This window comes from Chelonoidis abingdonii, chromosome 3, assembly GCF_003597395.2.
Source record: "Chelonoidis abingdonii isolate Lonesome George chromosome 3, CheloAbing_2.0, whole genome shotgun sequence".
Taxonomy (NCBI): Eukaryota; Metazoa; Chordata; order Testudines; family Testudinidae; genus Chelonoidis; species Chelonoidis abingdonii.
The window spans coordinates 106,558,064-106,576,995 of NC_133771.1; the positions used below are offsets into that span (position 1 = coordinate 106,558,064).

General features: G+C 43.1%; 1 protein-coding gene across 3 annotated transcripts in view; it reads right to left on the reverse strand.

The window, feature by feature from the left end:
- The window catches only part of SLC2A12 (solute carrier family 2 member 12), a 37,627-nt gene extending 19,969 nt beyond the window's left edge, over nt 1-17,658 (reverse strand). For all 3 annotated transcript variants that reach the window (XM_032785188.1, XM_032785187.1, XM_032785186.1), the window contains exons 1-2: nt 17,392-17,658; nt 8,541-9,878 (exon numbers count right to left, since the gene is read on the reverse strand). In XM_032785188.1, the coding sequence (XP_032641079.1) occupies nt 8,541-9,878; nt 17,392-17,518 (1,465 nt within the window). In that variant the 5' untranslated portion in view covers nt 17,519-17,658. The remainder of the gene's footprint in view (nt 1-8,540; nt 9,879-17,391) is intronic.
- Between the last annotated feature and the right edge of the window lie 1,274 nt (nt 17,659-18,932).

Consider the following 18,932-nt stretch of genomic DNA (forward strand, 5'->3'; position numbering starts at 1 on the left):
GATTTGTTCCCTTCATTTCCTCCAATGGTTAAATATTTCACTGCTTTGACTAGATTTCCACATACGCACACACTGCCTCCTGCGTCTTGCCTTAAGTCTTTGGATTTACATTAACTTAGAAACTCCCAGCAAAACTCATCCAAAACTGATGTTTCCAGGTTAAGCACAAATTATCTTGGTTTCACTCAGAATTTGGCTTCCATCTCATCTGAATTTCAACACATTCTTGGTGAGTTTGGCAAAACTGGCCCAAATTTGGGTTTGCAGCAAAACCTGAAGCTAGCCATGTTTCATCTTGCTTTAGTTAGATTTCATTATTAGAAGTTTCACAGGCCTCTAGTAAAGATTGGTCCTACATAGAGTATGTCTTCATCGGAGAGTTAACTTAGGCTCTCACTGGGTTGCCCCTAATGTGGCTCCCATCCATGCATAAACCCTCTCATCAGAGTGTAGTGGTGCTTTACACCTAGGCTACTGGCCTCTCCTGAGATATAGGCTAAAACTCAAGTGGTTCTCACACTCAGACCAGTAAACCTCCTTCCCTTTGTGCCATGGATGTGGGCTAAATCACTGGAGTGCTATTAATCCTTCACTGCTTTTCCACAGTTCCCTCTGTCTGCCCAGAAGGACAGACAAATTGTCCTACTATTCACTGGGATAGAAACAGAGAGTGGCTCAGCTTACTGCAGAATAAAGGACCATGAGATATACCCCCAGAAGTCCTAGCAACACACACAGGTGAATGCAGCACCAGTGTGAGAAGATGGAGTATGTCCACATTCCAGCTGGAAGCTGTATTTTCCAGTTTGAGGAGGCAGGTCACACTAGCTCTGATCAAGAGAGCACAGTAACAATATAAGTGTAGCTGTGGCAGCGGGAAGGGATAGCCACTCCCAGTACACAGCCATCCAAAATGCTAAGTAGATACTTGGCTAGCAGCAGAGGGAGGGGAGAACTACCCACGTGTGTAGCTAGCATCTAGGACAGGTATGGAGCAGTGAGACCCTCTCATCCCTTATGGCAGTCTGACTGTGCTTCTAATTGTAGCATGCTCGCTCATGAGAGCTAGCTCAGGCATGTCTCCTCAAGCTGCAAATTATGGCCCAGCTCGAAGTATAGATGAACCCTCAGTAACTCGGGTATGGCTTTGCAGTATGGCTGCTCAGACCTGAGCAAAAGTAACCCTGGTGCTGACCACCTAGTTAGCTTTGCAGTGACGACATTAGTGAACAAAAATCTTTTATTCAATGCAAACTAATTCGAAGGCCACCTAATGGAGTCCAAATAGAATCATTTTTATCTTACTGGGCCCATTGCCAAGCCACAGTAGCTAGGTTGGGTGCCCGGGAGATGGATGGGAGTGAGTATAGGAATTCTCTCTCCCTACAGAGCAGCTGCGGTGTTGCTCCATGATAGCTACTGCAACACTGAGGCTGCACTGGACCTCTCCACACTTCTTCCATGACGGGGTGGGGACAGAAAGGGGGAGGGTCCAAGTAACTGCCTAGGCCCTCCCCATCCCCTTATACCACACTAACAAACACTTTCTGCATGGTGGGATGCAAAGGCCACTGTGAAATTGAGCTCAACACTGCCCTTCCCCCTGGTGCAGTGATTGCATTGCCATGACCTCTCCACAGACACAGAGACATGATTAGGTCCCATTTGCTTAGCTATACAACATCTTCTGACTCTAGAAGTTAAGGGGAGAAAGTGATGAACTGAAAAATTGATATGTAATTCTGTTCTATTCTCCCAGTGCTGAATAATGAATGGCTGAGGTTACCAGAATGTCCATTTATTTCTTGGTGAAAATGTCAACTTGTGAACGTTAGGCTTATTAATTTAAAAAAACACACCCCTGAGAACAAAAACTTAAAGTTGGCTTTGCCTTTCTAATTTTATAAAGCTGCTTACAGGGAAATTAATTTTCCTCTGAAGCCCTGTAAAGGACGTTCAATTTCACTCTCAGGATAAGATTCCCAGATATTAAATCACACTATCTAACTAATGATAACAAATATAGGGCCTGATCCTGCAAATGCCTACTTTGTAATAGATCTTCAGTGGGAATAATCAAGGTAGTCAGCAGTACTCATCATAGTCAGTGTGTGCAAGATCAGGCCTCCGTCGTGTATGTAGGGACAGAGCCAGAGGTGAGATTTTATTGAGGATGATATTTGGGAATGAAGGACCAAGTTCTCAGCTGGTGTAAATTAGTGCATCTCCATTGAAGTCAAGGAAGCGAATTTATACCAGCAGAGGATTAGGCCTCAAGTGTATTGTTCAACTGCCTAAAAGCCTCTACAACTGTAAAGAGAACAGGTTAAGATTTTACATTAGAAAGAGGAGTCATTTTGTGAAAGTATTTAGAGACCATGCGGGGGGGGGGGGGGAATTACACACATATATATAAACACATAGATATATATATATAAAACCAAACTGCAGAAAATTATTCATGCTCCCCTTCAATAAAAGCATTCCTCGCCATAGAATAAGTGCCATATGATGTTCCTAAACAGCAGAAAATGTCCCTCCACCTTTTGGGAGACGTGATCTGCATCTGGTGTTTCTATAACAGAAGTCAGTGTTGTCGGTTTCACAGCTTTACAAGCTCTGGGAAATGTGTACACTCATCTGGACAATTACTTTTCCCCGCAATTTCAGAATCGCATACAGAATTCCCCTTATCTGTGTTAGCTTTGCCATTGCACCAAACTCTATCAGCTCTGTTCAAACTGTGAACTGAAACTATGTCTGTGGGTTTAATTTCACTTGTTGGAATAAATTCAGACCTTGCCATACATTCTGTGCTCTGTCCGTCTTAATGAGAGGCCATGAGGAACTGGTTATGGCTGCCTGATAATCTGCCCTGCCCTTGGCCCTGCTGCAGGTCTGAGCTGGCTGAAGGCTGCTCTAACTTAGGCCAGTAAGGTACGGGCCTCTACAGATCATACACCAGTTGGCTATAACTGCACTTCATGCTATGGCTACTGTCTCACTCTCTTGAAGCCTGAGACAACCCCTGGGCCAGAGGATGTGAGGTGGAACACACAAGACTTCTGTTTGTTTCTTTGTGAATTCCAGATACGGTGAATATCCCCAGCAGAGGATTTACTGGAGTTTTCCATTCTCTTTGCGCAGTGTGAGCTTCAGTCCTAAGAGGCACAAAGGGAGCAGATTGGGACAAAGAATCTGATCCTTTGTAAACGGGTGCCATTCCATTGCTGTTAGTGCGGAACTGTACACACTTATATCAGGTCTGAAACTGGCCTTGTTGTTTGCATGGAAAACACCAGGTTGGTGTTGCATGTTTTTTGTTTTAGAAAAAACAAAGCCCTGGCTGGGATGATTTAGTTGGCGTTGGTCCTGCTCTGAGCAGGGGATTCAACTAGATGACCTCCTGAGGCCTCTTCCGACCCTAATATTCTCTGATTCTAACAGGATTATCACACTCAAATTCACGGGTCTCACTTAGGAAAATAGTCTCATCATCAGGAATTTCCATTGCCTTGATCTTACAACTTAATGGTGACCAATGGAGTTTACTTTTATTTACAACAAAGAACTTTTTGTTTCTGTCCCCAAATGGTCATCACATCATAGCTATGACTTGTTTTTCTATTATTCCAATTAATTTTCTTTCCTTTAGTGACCATGAGCAGATACCCTCTATAGAAGACGTTTTGTTTCCTAGTCTATATTAAATACATTTTCACTATTGCATCCAGCTTTCAGTGTAGACAATTTATCTGTGAACCATCTACGTACAGCATTACGTAGCATCCTTCTGTTCTGTTTTAGGCATAGTGTCATCTGTAGGCTCTAATTTCTCATGTCCTATGTGTACGGCAAGTTCTTCTGCCTGAACATAGGTCCTGAGGGCCCATATGTCTTTATAAACACTCACTGAAATCAAACAAGTTTCCACCTCACTCACTTTGCCTTTGCAGCTTCATTTTCACTATGAATTGATAATTATCTGCTGTGTGAGTATTTTTGTTTCCTGATGAATGGGGCTCCTCCCCATTTGACCTTTTTTAAATGCCAGATGTTGATGACAGAAGATAAAGAAACCAAAGGTGTGTCAAGTATGTCTAACATCTGCACCTTAGTTAATAGGAGCTCATGGTGCTTATGTGAGTACTGTCAGCAAGATAATGTGTGCTGTCCTGCAGTGTGATGCAATACTGATTTATTGTGCTTGTAATGTACCCTAATAATTGTCTGAAACCGAGCGTAAGCGAGAAGCTGGATCGCACTTCATCAAACTTAATGCAAAACAGACAAATAAAGCTGCCCCTCTTATCTTGGACAAGGGCTTGTTTATATAAATGTACAATATATTGGAATTAAAACTGGACTAGACAGCTGCTCTCTTGTCTACAACTCTTTTATAATGCAAAAAGGCTTTAATCTATCTGTTTTCATAATGGTTGTGTCTGAATGCTTTCATAAACGGTAACAGACAGTGATATTTATTGAATCATTTCATAAGAAAATGTAATTGCTTCTGATGATTTGGTAAAAAGAAGAAACCATTGAAGTATAAAATATAAAACAAAAAATGGCTGCCGAGAAATCTTAGGCAGTAACTGGACCTCACACTAGAGCCAAAATACTTTGCACAGTAGGAAAAAAGGAAGATTAAAGAGCTGGATTGGAATAATATGTCCAATGTATGTACTGCCATGTTCCTGATGGATTCACATGTACTCTCCATAAGAATTTGAAGAACACATACTCTAAATATCACATACTTTCTAAACAGACGGCTATTGTGCTCAGCTTTGCCCCGCTGGGTGAGGTGGTGGGTGCAAGAAACCTTCTGGCCCTTTCAAGGCTAGGCACAATCCCATCTGCCTGGGGATGCTAATTACTCAAGAGAGAATACAGATGCCAAGTGAGGTCAGCCCCAGCTCCCCTCCTTCATATCAACCAACGGAATAAGCCAGACATGGAAGGGAAGTTGCATGCTGCACTCATTGAAAAGGCAGTGAAACCTCCACTACTGTCTGCACCATCTGGGGGCCCCATGGAGATTGTCTGGCTTTGTCAGTCAGAATGTTCTGGAACTTATTCTGTGGCAAGGTCCCTCCCTTTCCCATATGGGTTGTGGTTTAAAAGTAACAATTTGGCAGACAGTGTAACAAGTTGAGGGGATGAGAAATCCAAACATTATAAATGGGCCAATTTATATAACTGAGGGACTGGTTTTTTAAAAAAGCTAACACTAAGAAAATTGAATTTAACAGACGAAATGTACACATTTGAAATATCTTTAAAGGGTTTGAGCTGCAAGCAGAAAAGCCAGGAGTTACATATGAAACTCAATCCTTATCCTGCCTTTCAGCCACAGCACTTATAATTACAATATATAAAACCCTCTATTATTTATAGACTCCAGCAATTCCTTGATTCAGTTAATCTGAGCTTTCTGTATTTAATCAAGTATCAGAGGAGTAGCCGTGTTAGTCTGGATCTGTAAAAGTAGCAGAGTCCTGTGGCACCTTATAGACTAACAGATGTTTTGGAGCATGAGCTTTAGTGGGCATCTGACAAAGTGGGTATTCACCCACGAAAGCTCATGCTCAAAATCGTCTGTTAGTCTATAGGGTGCCACAGGACTCTTTGCTGTACTTAATCAGTTTTAGCTGAGCTTTGGACATTGAGTTACTACACTGTATAGATACACCAGCACATTTATTTCATATCTAGTGTACATTGCATAAGTGCCCTTGTTCAAACGTATCTATTTTAAAGTCCCTAGAACTCAAGTGTCCGTGGAAAGCACACTCAATTGCATCCCCAATGCCAGAATAGGTAGCCTCTTCCAATAAAATAGATGTCCACATTTTGTGTCATCTGAAGAGACTTTTAATTCCTTGTTTTAAGAAAACTTGTTAATGGAAAAGGAATTAAAATTGTGATGCTTCCCTACTATTCTAGGATTAGTTTGTGCTCTCTGTTACATCTGAAGAATCTAACCCACAGACTGGTTATAATGTACTAAAGTATGCTGGAGTAACATGCATCTCTAGTGAGGAGGCCTCGCTCCCCGCTGCGCCTGAGAGGGACAAGCCAGAATGGGCGTGGCAGGAAGCGGAGCCACCACCACCTGTCTCCGCCCCCTGGAAGTCAAGGGGCAGGACAGGAAGTATAAAAGCCCAGCCCTGGCGCTCAGTTGAGAGGAGGCTGCCGGAGAGGACGCTGGTGCCCAAGCTCCTGCCGGGCCCACCCTACCCCGTGCTCGGTACCTGGAGGAGTGCTGGCCTGACCTACCCCATGCTTGGTACCCGGAGAAGCTGCTTGAACTCCCCGACGCCCGGCACCTAGAGGAGCGGCCTGAGCTTCCCCATGCCCGGCATCTAGAGGAGCTGCCTGGACCTCCCAATGCCCGGTACCCAGAGGAGTGGCTTGGACTTCCCGACGCTTGGTATCCTGAGGAACCCATGGTCTGGGACCCACCGGATGGCGCCAGCAGATGGCAGGTACCCAGTGACGGGGAGATTGGAAGTGGCCCGGGAGAAGATGACCCTAGTCTGGCTCCAGGGGACCCCGAACCAATGTCAGTGTGTTGCTGCCAGGATTCCCCAGTGACTGCAGTGAATCCTTGCCGCTGCTAGGGCTCTGGGCTGGGACCCAGTGGAGTGGGAGGGCCTGCGTCCCCCCTGCCACCCTTCCAAGGGTGGCAGACTCTCCCTCCCCCCTGGGCTGAGGAGTCCTTTTGTATTGGCTACCTTGTTGCTCAGCCCCTGCTCGGGGGCCTGACTCGTAGCTGTGTTTGTTGCCCCGCCTTGAGCGTGAACTGCTTGGGGCCCCACCCCGCTCCAGGGCCCAGCTTAGAAACTCACTGATTACTGCTCAGCCCTGCCTGAGGGCCTGAGCTCATTAACTCTGGGAACCCAGACTATTACTGCTCGGCCCTGCCTGAGGGCCTAAGCCTATTAACCCAGGGAAGCCCAACCATTGCTGTTCAGCCTTGCAGAGGAAGGCCCGAACTCCCCAGTGACTCGGCGTTGTTGCCTCGACCCGGAAGCCAAGGGACCGGGCCGACAGCGTGTGGCGAGCTGGTGTGGCTCCCCTCCGCCCCTCAGAGAAGGTTGAGCGCCGGTCCCACCCTTCTACAGCATCCGATGAAGTGGGTTTTAACCCACAAAAGCTTATGCTCAAATAAATTTGTTAGCCTCTAAGGTGTCACGAATACTCCTGTTCTTTTCGTGGACACAGACTAACACGGCCGCTACTTTGAAAATTATCAAACTGCTATCCCTTAGGTCCCTCTTGGCAATGAATGTTTATCTTAGGCAGCTATCCTAGTGAGCTATTTATCCTAAATAAATAACTATTGATGGGTTTTGTCTTCACTTTTTTCCTTTAGTATGACAGTAGAGTTGTTATGCTCATAGTAAACTCTTTATCATAATTAACTGCAAGGAGTACACTGTGTTTCCAAGCCATTTTTGTGTCAGGGCACACAGGCACACAAAGTCTGTTAATAAATAATGGGCTTTGTGCATGCACATTTTACAATCTGGTTTAAAAAAAATCAATCTGATGGGTAAAATAATATAAAAGAGTTTGTGAAAAAGAAGGAAAAGAGTAGTTTTAGTCACTGGGAATGGGAAAGTTGTCTTCTGTCATTAGCGAGGACCCTGCAGTGGTGTTTTTTCTAAAAGCTCACTTTGCTTTAAATTGATATTTTATGGATTGAACAATTCTTAATTTTTTTGTTGTTTATTCTTTTTAGGATAGGAAGTGTAGGGGCCAAGAGAGTTTACTCAGTAGGATTAAATGTTTTCCATTTCCTAGCACTAGGTTGGGTTACATGGTCAGCGTGGCTACATGCTCAGAGAGACAGAACCTCAGCTGGAGTCAATCGGTGTAGCTCCTGTCGAGTTGGGGATGCTATGCTCATTTGAAGCATCTAGTGATATGTTTTTAACTTGGGTTTATGAGCCGTCACAGTATAGCTTTTATAGTATGATTTACATGGTAAGAAAAAAGAAAAGAAAAGGGGTAGTGTGGGGAATTAAACATGGCTCTGGACACAGTCAATGGCATACAGAGATTTTCACTTATAGGTTGCTGATTCAAATTAACACCAGTTGGCAGTGACTGACAGTGAAATCCTGGCTTTGCCATTGACTTCAATGGGGCAAGGATTTCACCCTGAAAATTACTGTTGGTTGGATATTCTATAGCCTTATTTTAAAAGTTCTCAACCTACTTTGTAGTGGTAACATGCCTTCATCACCATTAGGGCCTCTAGTGGCGATCTTAGCAGAGAGGTCAAGACTGGCTAGGCAATGGAGACTGAATTGCTCTGTCGCGCACTTTGAGTTGGTTTCTCCAGAACAGGATCAGTATCTGTTGGCAGAGCAGCATGGTGGAAACACAACTGCTGCTTATTGTGATGTTTGTTCTGTGGATTGAGAACTTCAATTTCCAGTGATGTCAACATGGGCATCTTACACCAGTGATTAATTAACTTTTAAATAAATCATTAAAAGGAATAAAAAATATGAAATACTTACTTGGTCCAAGACCTATGGAAAAAGCAGCAACATAAACAAGCAAGCTGGCCAAAGAGAGCCATTTCAGAGCAACTGGAACTTCCACAGTGTCTATTACTATGTGGGATGCTGTTTGGCTTGCTGCAGAGGTCCTTCCTCCTGCCAAGGCTGTGCTGTTCTGCTCCTCTGCCTTAGCAATTTCAGATTTTCTCAGCATGGTTAGTGATGTTCTGCCCTGGGAAGGCATACTAGCAAACTGCTCCTTGAGACTTTCATTGCTGGCACTCACATTTCCTGGACCACGAAAAATGGAATCTTCCAGGAACTGGTTTCTACAGATATTAGTGAAATTCATGTGTATATTAAGATTCACCAATCCCATGGTGACCAGTGATACTGCCATAATAGAAGAACCAATACACAGAAAGGTTTTGCTTCCAACTTGATCCACAAAAACAGTGGCTGGGATTGTACTAACCACTTTAACCACTCCAACTCCAGTTGAGGCCAAGCTAGCTGCTTCATTGCCCTGGAACCCAACTGACTTCAAAACAGTGGATGCATAAAATAAAATGTTAGGCTGCCCTGTTGTTTGCACAAAAAACACTAGAGTGAGGCCTATTAGCATTCGGGCTCTCATGTTGTCTTTTGAACGAAACAGGTCCAAGAAAGTGTACTGATGTTCATCTTTCAAAGAAGACTTGATCACAGTGAGTTCTTCAGCAGTATTTGAAGTTGCCCTTAGCCTTCCCAGTACCTTGCTAGCAGCTTCATCACTACCTTTCATAACAAGAAACCGAGGACTTGGTGGAAGGAAATACATGGCAATAGCTTGCAAGGCACCTATTGGTATCACAAGGCCAAACATATACTTCCAGCCATGGGAAACACTGGCGAATACATAATTTGCAATGTAGGCAAAAAGAATGCCAGTCACAATCATAAGTTCATTTAATGATACAAGCAGGCCTCTTCTATGCTGTGGGGCTATCTCAGCAATATATACGCATGTTGCAATTGAGGATAATGATATTGAAATACCAATAGCAATCCGTCCTGCAATAAGTATGCCATATGATGTACTGAGTATCAAGATCAGGCTTCCCAGTACAAGTAAACAAGATGCTATAATAATCGCAATTCTCCTTCCAAATCGGTCTATTAGAAATCCACCGGTAAGTGAGGCTAGTAAGGCCCCAATGAGGAGGGAGCTTACAACTACTTCCTGTTGTTTGCAAGAAAGCGCTAGTATACTGCTTAGCTGAAGAAGAGCCCCAGAGATGAGTCCTAGTTCATAACCCATTAGGAATCCGCTGATGGCAGCAACGGCAGATGACAGAAAAGTAAACGTTCCGCATCCTGGAATTACAGAAGAAAAACAAAAATGAGCTCTGTACCATTCTAACTGTAAAGGTGCGGGCTCACCGCTGCGGCGCCTCCTGCAGGTGACTTCCGGGAATTAGCTCATTCCAGCTCCAGAGCATACTCTGCAGGCCGGTGATCCGCCTGTCCTGTGGCCCCCATGTCCCTCCCAGGACCCAGGTGCCCCTTTAACTGGGGTGCTGCCCCTGGCAGTACTCCACCGATCTGGGTCTCTTCCCCCGCAGGGGAACCCCCACCCACTATCCCCACCTCACCTCAGTCTTGGCTACTGCCAGTCATCACTTAGACCCCATTCCCTGGGGCAGACTGCAGTGTATCAGCCACTCATCACAGGCAAAGGAGTTTGGACCTGCTGCCTCTGCCCATCTGTGGGCTGCCCCTTTGCAACCCCGGCTGACCTCACCCTAGGCCTGCAGCGTGGGGGGTTTCCAGGCCAGAGCTCCCCAGCTCCTCTTGCCTTCCCCCAGCCTTGCTCCACCTTAGGTACCTGCGTACACTCCCTAGCAGCCAGGCCCTTCTCCCTCTAAAGGCAGAGAGAGAGTGAGACTGTTTCAGCCCAGCAGTCCCTTTACAGGGCCAGCTGAGTCCGTCTGGGGCATGGCCATAACTGTGGCTGTTTCCCCACTCAGCCTGGGCTGTTCTCCCAGCCTGCCAGCCCTCTCGCAGGGCTGGTTCCAACCCTGTCAGGGCTGGAGTGAGTCATCACCCCGCTACACTAATCATCAATAATGAAGTTATCTTATAAATCTGTCCTCAAAATCTTGTTCTAAGGTCTCAGTTTGGGGGAAAACAATATGATCAAATGAAGAACCCAACAACATTGGTCATATCAAGTGACATTGCTGAACGCAGGAAAAAATATATCATGGAATGCACTTCGTTTTTCCCCTTTATTTTTAGTATCTCTTAAGCACCTGATCGCAAACCCATTGAAGTAACACAAAAACAGAGTTTAATGCCAGGTAGGAGCACCAGATCATCTAGTTTGACCTCCTGTATATCACAGGCCACCAACATTACCCAGCACCTGCATATTAAGCCCAACAGCTGAGGCCAGGTCTACACAGATGTATACTGGTATAACTACGTTGCTCAGGGATGTGAAAAATTCACACCCCTGAGTGACTTAACCCCCATGTAGACAGTGCTGTGTTGGTGGGGAAGCTTCTCCTGTTAACATAGCTACCGCCCCTCAGGGAGGTGAATTCATGATGCCGATAGAAGATGCACTTCTGTTGGTGTAGCAGCATCTTTGCTAAAGTGCTACAGTGGTGCAGCTGTGCTGCTGTAGTGCTGTACATGAAGACAAGCCCTGAAATTAGACCAAAGTATTATGGCCCACAGGAGACTAGATTATTATGTGCCACAGCCAGAGAATAGGAGGGACCAAGGTGCACCAGTGCCTGGGTAATGAGTAAGTGAGATATACACAGATAATACTGGCCACTGACCCACACCCACACAGTGCAGGAGAAGGAAAAAAACCCAAGGTCACTGCCACCTGCTGACTCCACATATGGTAATCAGTTAGACCCTGAGCATGTGAGCAAAAACTAACCAGCCAAGCGCTTGAGAGAGATAATACCTGGCACCACCTCAGAGCCCTGGTGCTCTCTGTCCAGTGTTCCATCTCCAGCCATGGCCATCCCTGATGTTCCAGAAGAAGATAAAAATAAACTGGTGCTGAGGGAAATCCCTTCCAATCCTGACCCCTGCAAGTGGTCAGCTGAAGCCCTGACACATTAACTTGTAGAAATGTAAGATGTAAACAAGAAGTGGGCCATCCCCAGGGCTGTTGAGCCCTGTCCCCTACCACCACAAGCAACCCCATCGGACAATCACACTCATAAATTTGTCCAGCTCTCATTTGACTTCACTGGCTTTTAGATCAGACCCTAAATAAGTAAGCCTTCCCAACAGTGACAATGGAACAGATATCCAATAAAGAGGCTTTTGCCAAGAAAGCATTTTTTACTTTTAAATTGCCAACATTTTTCCTAAGTTGAATTTAGTCGCCATGAAAGGCATCAGACTGACAGCCCTAGAACTCTTATCCACACAGTTGGTATATTATAGACAAGAATAGTACAAGCAGCAGAGAATCCTGTGGCACCTTATAGACTAACAGACGTTTTGGAGCATGAGCTTTCGTGGGTGAATACCCACTTCGTCAGATGCAACCGACGAAGTGGGTATTCACCCACGAAAGCTCATGCTCCAAAACGTCTGTTAGTCTATAATGTGCCACAGGATTCTCTGCTGCTTTTACAGATCCAGACTAACACGGCTACCCATCTGATACTTGACAAGAATAGTACATGCTTCCTAACCAAAGTGCTTCAGTCCCACCTTGGAGGGACCACCCCTACATGTGAGAATATAGTTATCTTGGACTCCCATTAAATCTTTGGCCTTGCTGAGAATGCAAAGGTTGCTGATTCTGGGGATGTTCCTTTATGATGTGGACACTTATCCACAGAGAACCACACTAAGATTTCAAACTCAGTTTTGCTGCTCCAGATAGACAGATTGGATTGGATATTTCAGATAAACCAAATTTTGGGGTGCAAACCTCTGAACACTTTGAGATTCACTCATCATTAATCCTTGGGTTCTTTGTAACAAAAAGATCAGATATTTCACATCAGAACCAGCACTAGGCATAAGCAGACTAAGCAACTGCTTAGAGCCCCGAGCAGCCCAAAAGGGCTCCCTATTAATTATTAGTATATGTTGTGTGGGAGGAGGTCCCTAAAAATATTCCTGATTAGGGCCCCCAATGGGCTAGCACCTCCCCTGTTTCACATAGTTTCTGATGGCTGCACCATTGGGAATAAAAACCAGATGGTGATAGAATAGACAAAATGGAGAACATATGCCATTGTATCTCCACTTTAAAATAAACTGTTTTTTATACAACTGAGATCCACTATTTATTACTACAAGAAAGATGTAACTGATCATATTCTGCTTGTTGTGAAGCCTTTGCACCCTAGCCTTTGATAGATAATTCTAGTTTATTGTTGTTGGGTTAATTCTTCCACTCAGCATAGCTTTTTTTTTTCTCAGCATGATGTTGGCCACCACACAATTAGAGGCCAAGTAAATTGACTGCTAATTTTCCAGTTAGTTGCAGAGAGCTCGTGTACCAGTGGAAAGTGGCTTCTGCAACATAGTGCAGATTATTTCAACTAATTCTTTTGGGGCAGGTTTGGATGAGAAGTTCAGTCAACGTGGCTGGAGAGTGATGTATGGTAGAAAGATACCTAGCCCATCTGAAAGTAATGGATAGCTCCGTATTTATTTTCAATTGCTGTGATCTCCTCTGCACTATACCCAATACTTTTTTCTCCATTTATGCCTACAATCCAAGACCAATAGGTTTATTGGAAGCACTGATTTGTGTAGTTACACTCTGGGCCAGATCTTCAGGGGACATACATTGGCTTCAACTGAGCAACCCCAATTTACACCTGCTACAAATCTGGCTAATGGTATACATATGTGATACAGGTGTTAACCTCACTGCAGAAACTAACATTCTCCCACCTTTGATCTTCTGCTTTTAATACATTAGTAGTGCTGTGGGGGGAGAGGGATTCTTCAGTTATGACCTGGTGGAGGAATTCAGTGGGGCAGAAATAAGACTTGTGCCCCCAGGATAAATATTATGGTTATTTTAAAATAAATTATTTTTGATTAAAAAAAGTATGCCAGTGTGGTATGGCCCTCAGACAGCTTGGAAGTTGCCAGTGTGGGACTCAAGGCCACAAAGGTTGTGCACCGCTGATGCATGCCAATGTTTAATAAGAACAGGATGGTTATTGTACTGGTAATTTTAAATGTTAGCTTTGTTTTTTCACTACAAGTTTGAGAACCTCCTATAGGGCCTAAGGATCATGTTATCAGACCTACCCAGTTTTACAAATTTGCGGAAACTTGTGTTACACTGTTGATCTACAACTCTCACCTCCTCTCTCTTCCCCCAACCAGGTTTGGGAACAGCTAGTTACACCAGTAGAGCAGGTTTTTAATTTTTAGGGAAGCCTCTAGTTCCTGTTTGTTGTCTGACAGTGACCCCTACCCACAACAGTTCTGCAGATGAGCCTATCATCTGTCAATCCTGGCAGCCTTTTGAAATGAATTGTGCTGCCTTTTCAAATTTGGCCCTTGAATGTATCGCACCTTTTGGCATGAAAGGGGCAAACAGAACATTCTACAATCTCAGCAGTAAACTCTCTCAGCAGATCTATGTGAATCACATTTAATCTGCAGTCATTGCTGCTGAAACCCATACATGTTTTTATTATTATTGGGCCAAATCTTAATGTCCCTTACCATACGCAGTCCTTACTTGGGCAAAATTCTCATTGGGTTAAATCCTGAGAGCTTTACTCAGCTTCCACTCAGGCCAGGTCTACACTACAGAGTTATATCGGTATAACTACATTGCTCAGGGGTGTCAACGTAGTTATACCGACCTAACTCCCGGTGTAGAAAGTACTCTGTTGACTGGAGAGCTTCTTCCATTGACATAGCTATGATCTCTCATGGAGGTGGATTAACTATGCTGATGGGAGAAGCTCTTCTGTTGGCATAGTAGCATCTTCACTTGCACTACAGTTGCGCATCTGTAGTGCTGGATGTGAAGACAAGCTCCAAGTCTTTCCCCAACAAAACTCTCATTGACTTCAATGTGACTTTTGCTTTAGCACTTTCAGTAGTTTTACAAACACTCCTTTTAAATACTGGCTTTTTGTGATATTTCTGGCAGAGAAGGTTTTAGACATTCTCTTTAAAAAAGGCTTCTTTTAAAAATATATATATTTCTTTTGTTTTTGTGAGAACCATAAAATATATATAGCAATTCACTGTTATGTGCTGCTAATATATATATTTTAATGGGAGGCTTCCGTAAAAAATTCTGGATAAACCCCATGGCCAATGGGTATGTAACTAAAAATAAAAAGGATTGAGAAAGCTACTCATTTGTTTTTCCATTTCAACAAAAATGCTTTCTCACAACCAACAAAGAAAGCAGCACTGCCTGACAAACACACTTATCTTTAAGAGCATTTTCTAAAATGTTTATGCTTTTTTCCTGAAAAGCAGACTGAGGATAGTAACAGTATAGCCTAGAGTTCAGCATGTGTAACTGAAATTACAATTAGGGGTGGAGATGGGGGATGAAGATGTTATGGAGGGGTGTGCATCCTTCCCCATAATTTTTTTAACCTGTCATTTGGTGAAATCTGAGCCATTTCAAAGGTAATTGTATATTATGAGATGCACCGGTAAGTCATTTTTGGCAGGAAAGATTTATAAGCATTCGGGGGGGGGGGGGGGTGATTCCATCAGAGGCAGGTAAAACCATCCTTATCTGCCCTCCAGTTTGTAACAGGCTCCTGACTATGGGCATTTCGGAACCCTGTCCAGCACATCACAGCAGCTTCACATCTGCGATTATTTCAGGCATGGAGATTCCTTTTGTGTACAAATGTTTCTAAATCGTTTTTTAATTACTCCACAAAGCATACTTCAGTTTCTCTGTCTCCATAATGACACAATTTTTTTTTTAAAATTGTAAATAAAATTATTTTGTTGTTATAATTTATTATTTGTAGCACAGTAATGCAGACAGAAGGAAATTGCTGCCCCAAACAGGATATGTTGGTTATGGGATGTGGAGTCTTTCATCACTGCACCCCTGGTACAAATCCAGCCCACTTTCATAGTGTCTGGAAATAGATGTTGTTTTTTCAATCCCTCACCTTCCTAAACTGCCTCAAGGGTAATTTGGGGTGAGAAATTCCACATTTCTGGGAAAGAAGCAAACAGCTTTTGGGAAGTTTTTTTTTTTTAAGTGTTCGCTATTTGCAACTATCCAGAGATTTGGAAAGTTGGGTGCAGTTCTGTCAAAAATAAGTTAATGGAAAATAAGTCAGGCAGTCAAAAGTGCATGATAAAAGGAGTTTGTCACGTAGATATGACTATATGACGCAATAGGATTCCCCCTCTCCAGTGAGACAAGGCATTTGTTTGTAGCATTGGTTAAATTATGATATATCAAACCTTAAAACTGCAACATTTGTATGGAAAATTGATTTTAAGAAAATTTTTAGAGATTTCTAAAATGTATTCTTTGATTCTCCCCTGGTTATCTCTTTCCTCGCTTTCTGAGAGCTGGACAGTTAGAATGGATTCAAGAGGGCTGAAAAAAAGTTTTACTATCCCATGGAAGTTAAAACAGTTCAGAAGGATATGGATCTTTTAAACTGGAAATTATTTTCAGGCCAGCTGGTGGAATATATATTTCATATATTCATAATTCTACAGCCTTTTAACAGTAATTTCTAAAAATCTTGCTGAAAATACAGTACTTTAAAACTGAAATTTATACAATTGTTATGTCACTGAAAAAGAAAACAAAAACAAAAAGAAAACCCAACCCAGTTCACGCTTTGTGGCTGCATTAGTGCAAAAGTCAAGACTGAGGTGTTGGAAAGTACTGGGTGCTGGGTACATTGTAACCTGAAGATTATGTTGCATAAATAATGTACAGATTGTAAAAACAATAGTTCAATAGTGTGTCTGCAAACTGAATGGCTTTTTGTTCATTAACCTTAGCTTCCCCGTGATCCCAGATATCAGTGGATATTGCTGGCCTCATCCATAACTTTTTATTACACTCCAACAATATTATTTGTGCCAATAGTATCTTAACATATTGGGTTAGTTTGTGCACTTCAAATCATTTATTTCTAAGCGAACATTAACTCAGGCATAGTCCTCTCTGGCTTACAGCAATGTTTTCTTTCTTCTGCCTCAGCTTTAAATCATGGAAACAGAATGTAATGATTTTGTGTCACCTACTTCTGATCTCAGTAAAAGAATCTCTATGGGTACAAAATGTGTTACACCAGAGGCTGGGAGAAACTGACAGTTAAAACAGCAAAGCGCAGATGGATTAAAGTTGTTCTATGATTGCAAATATTTTTTTCAGTAGTAATTTTATACTGGATTCCTAGTCTGCAGACCCAAAGTCAAACTGCCATAAGAAGTTGCAACTCCCATTGGAGTCAATGAGCCCCAGTGATTTCAAGGGGAGGGTTGAATTTGGTCCTTAGTGTTAATGGGTCACAACAGAATAGACATTGTGGGCATCAATGGCTCTTTTGATCTTTCAGGTGACTAATTTGCAAAAAGAGAAGGATTTACACATTAGAGGGTGCATCCGTGATCTGTAGGATCAAGGCCTTCAGGGGAAAGTATTTCAAACACTCTCATTCAAAGGGAAAGGTGACACTTCGTTCTTTGCTCACATTTTCCTTCTCTTGCAATGCGAGGAATTAGGGGACAGACGGACAGTGTTAATTTAGACTCTCCTGGCTTTTGCCAGGCTATTTTCCTCCAAACCCGAATGTTAGTTACATGTATTTGCTCCTATTGTCGTTCAGTCACAGCTGGCATTCAAACTGTGCCACATTACCTGTCTGAGAGGGAAGCTTGTGTAGGTTGGCGTTGCTGCTGCTGTCGCCTCTGTTATCATCACTCTCTCCTGTTCTCATTTTCCTGCACTGTTGGTTGAGGTCCTCCGCATTCTGCACAGGTACCATTGCCGTTTAACAGCTCTATTCCACACTTCAGCGTAGAAACACTTCACAGGCCAATTGTCCGTCCCGTGCTGCCAACAAACGCACAGGTTGTTTTCCTCATGGCAGCGTGATACAGAAGCTTACAGAGTATATGGCACAGACTGATTTGTGAACAACTTTGTTTCTATTTCAGAAGGCTTTGCCCTTTCTAGTGACACAGGCTGTTGCTATTCTTGGTAGCCTATCACAGGGAAGTGGGAGGGCCATCTTGCAGAAGTATTGTTTTTGCCTTTAAACAAACAGTTGAAGCCATTAGGCATTCACACAGAGCTCAAGGCACATTCTTTAGCCATTAGCTTAAAGGATCTCTCTTGTGTTAATGTACCTTTTAAAAAAAAATAAAAACAGAGAAGGAACATGAAGGGAGATTTAAGCTATCTGCTGTGTCAGCTAAAGTTAGGGCACTGAATACACACAGATGGTGTCAATTAATTCTTTTGAGTGATGAACAAGTTATTAAGAGAAATTCTAGAGAGCAAAGTAGCGTCAGTCTTTTAGCCTCTGAGTGCAGTACCCAGTGGTAGTGATGGTATATTTTTAGTCATTTCTACCATGCCAAAGTTACGCATGGCACTTTACAGATTAATAAAAAGACAGGCGCCTGCCACATGAGTTTAGAGTCAAAGGGTCCAATCCTGGGCACTGATAAGTACCCACAATTCCCACTAACTACAACCAAAGAAAGGGGCAATAATAAACGAGGGGGCGGGGGGGGGGAAGACAAGGGTTACAACAGTGAAAGATGAGCTATGTACATAGAGCTATGTACATACTCCCTTGAGCAGGCCCATTGGCATCAGTGAGGCTAGCTGCTCATGTAGGCACGCACCAAGTGAGCCGCTAGTGTGCTTTGGACTTTTAATTTTGTTTCTTGTTTGGTTTGTTTGTTTTTGTTGCAGTTAATGCATTAACACGTGGGGATAGAATGGGAGTGAAGGCTGGGGCAGAGGTGGAAGGCTGGTAATTCTTGCACTAGTAGCATTTTCAGGAAGGAGCATTCCTAAACATTTTTCACCTTAATTAAAACAGACACCAAACACCCCTTATCAGTCTTTGCTTGACAAGGACATTCTACAGAAGAGAAAATAAATGTATTTTCTGACAGGTGGGTCACAGGAAGGTCTAGAGGCAGGAACATTTGGATTCCAAAATAACAAAGATTCTTGCTGCGGCCTTTTTTTAATTTTTTTTATTTATTTATTTTTTTGGCATTACATTTGTCATTGTCTTACAAGAGTCAGACCAATCTTTCTCCCACTGGTAATTTTTTTTTAGAAAGAAAATCAAATAAGAGCATATCAAAGAGTCAGCAGCAATTGGATGCTGTCAGAGTCTGTAAAAAAAAAAAAATACTCACTACTTCCAGCGAGATATG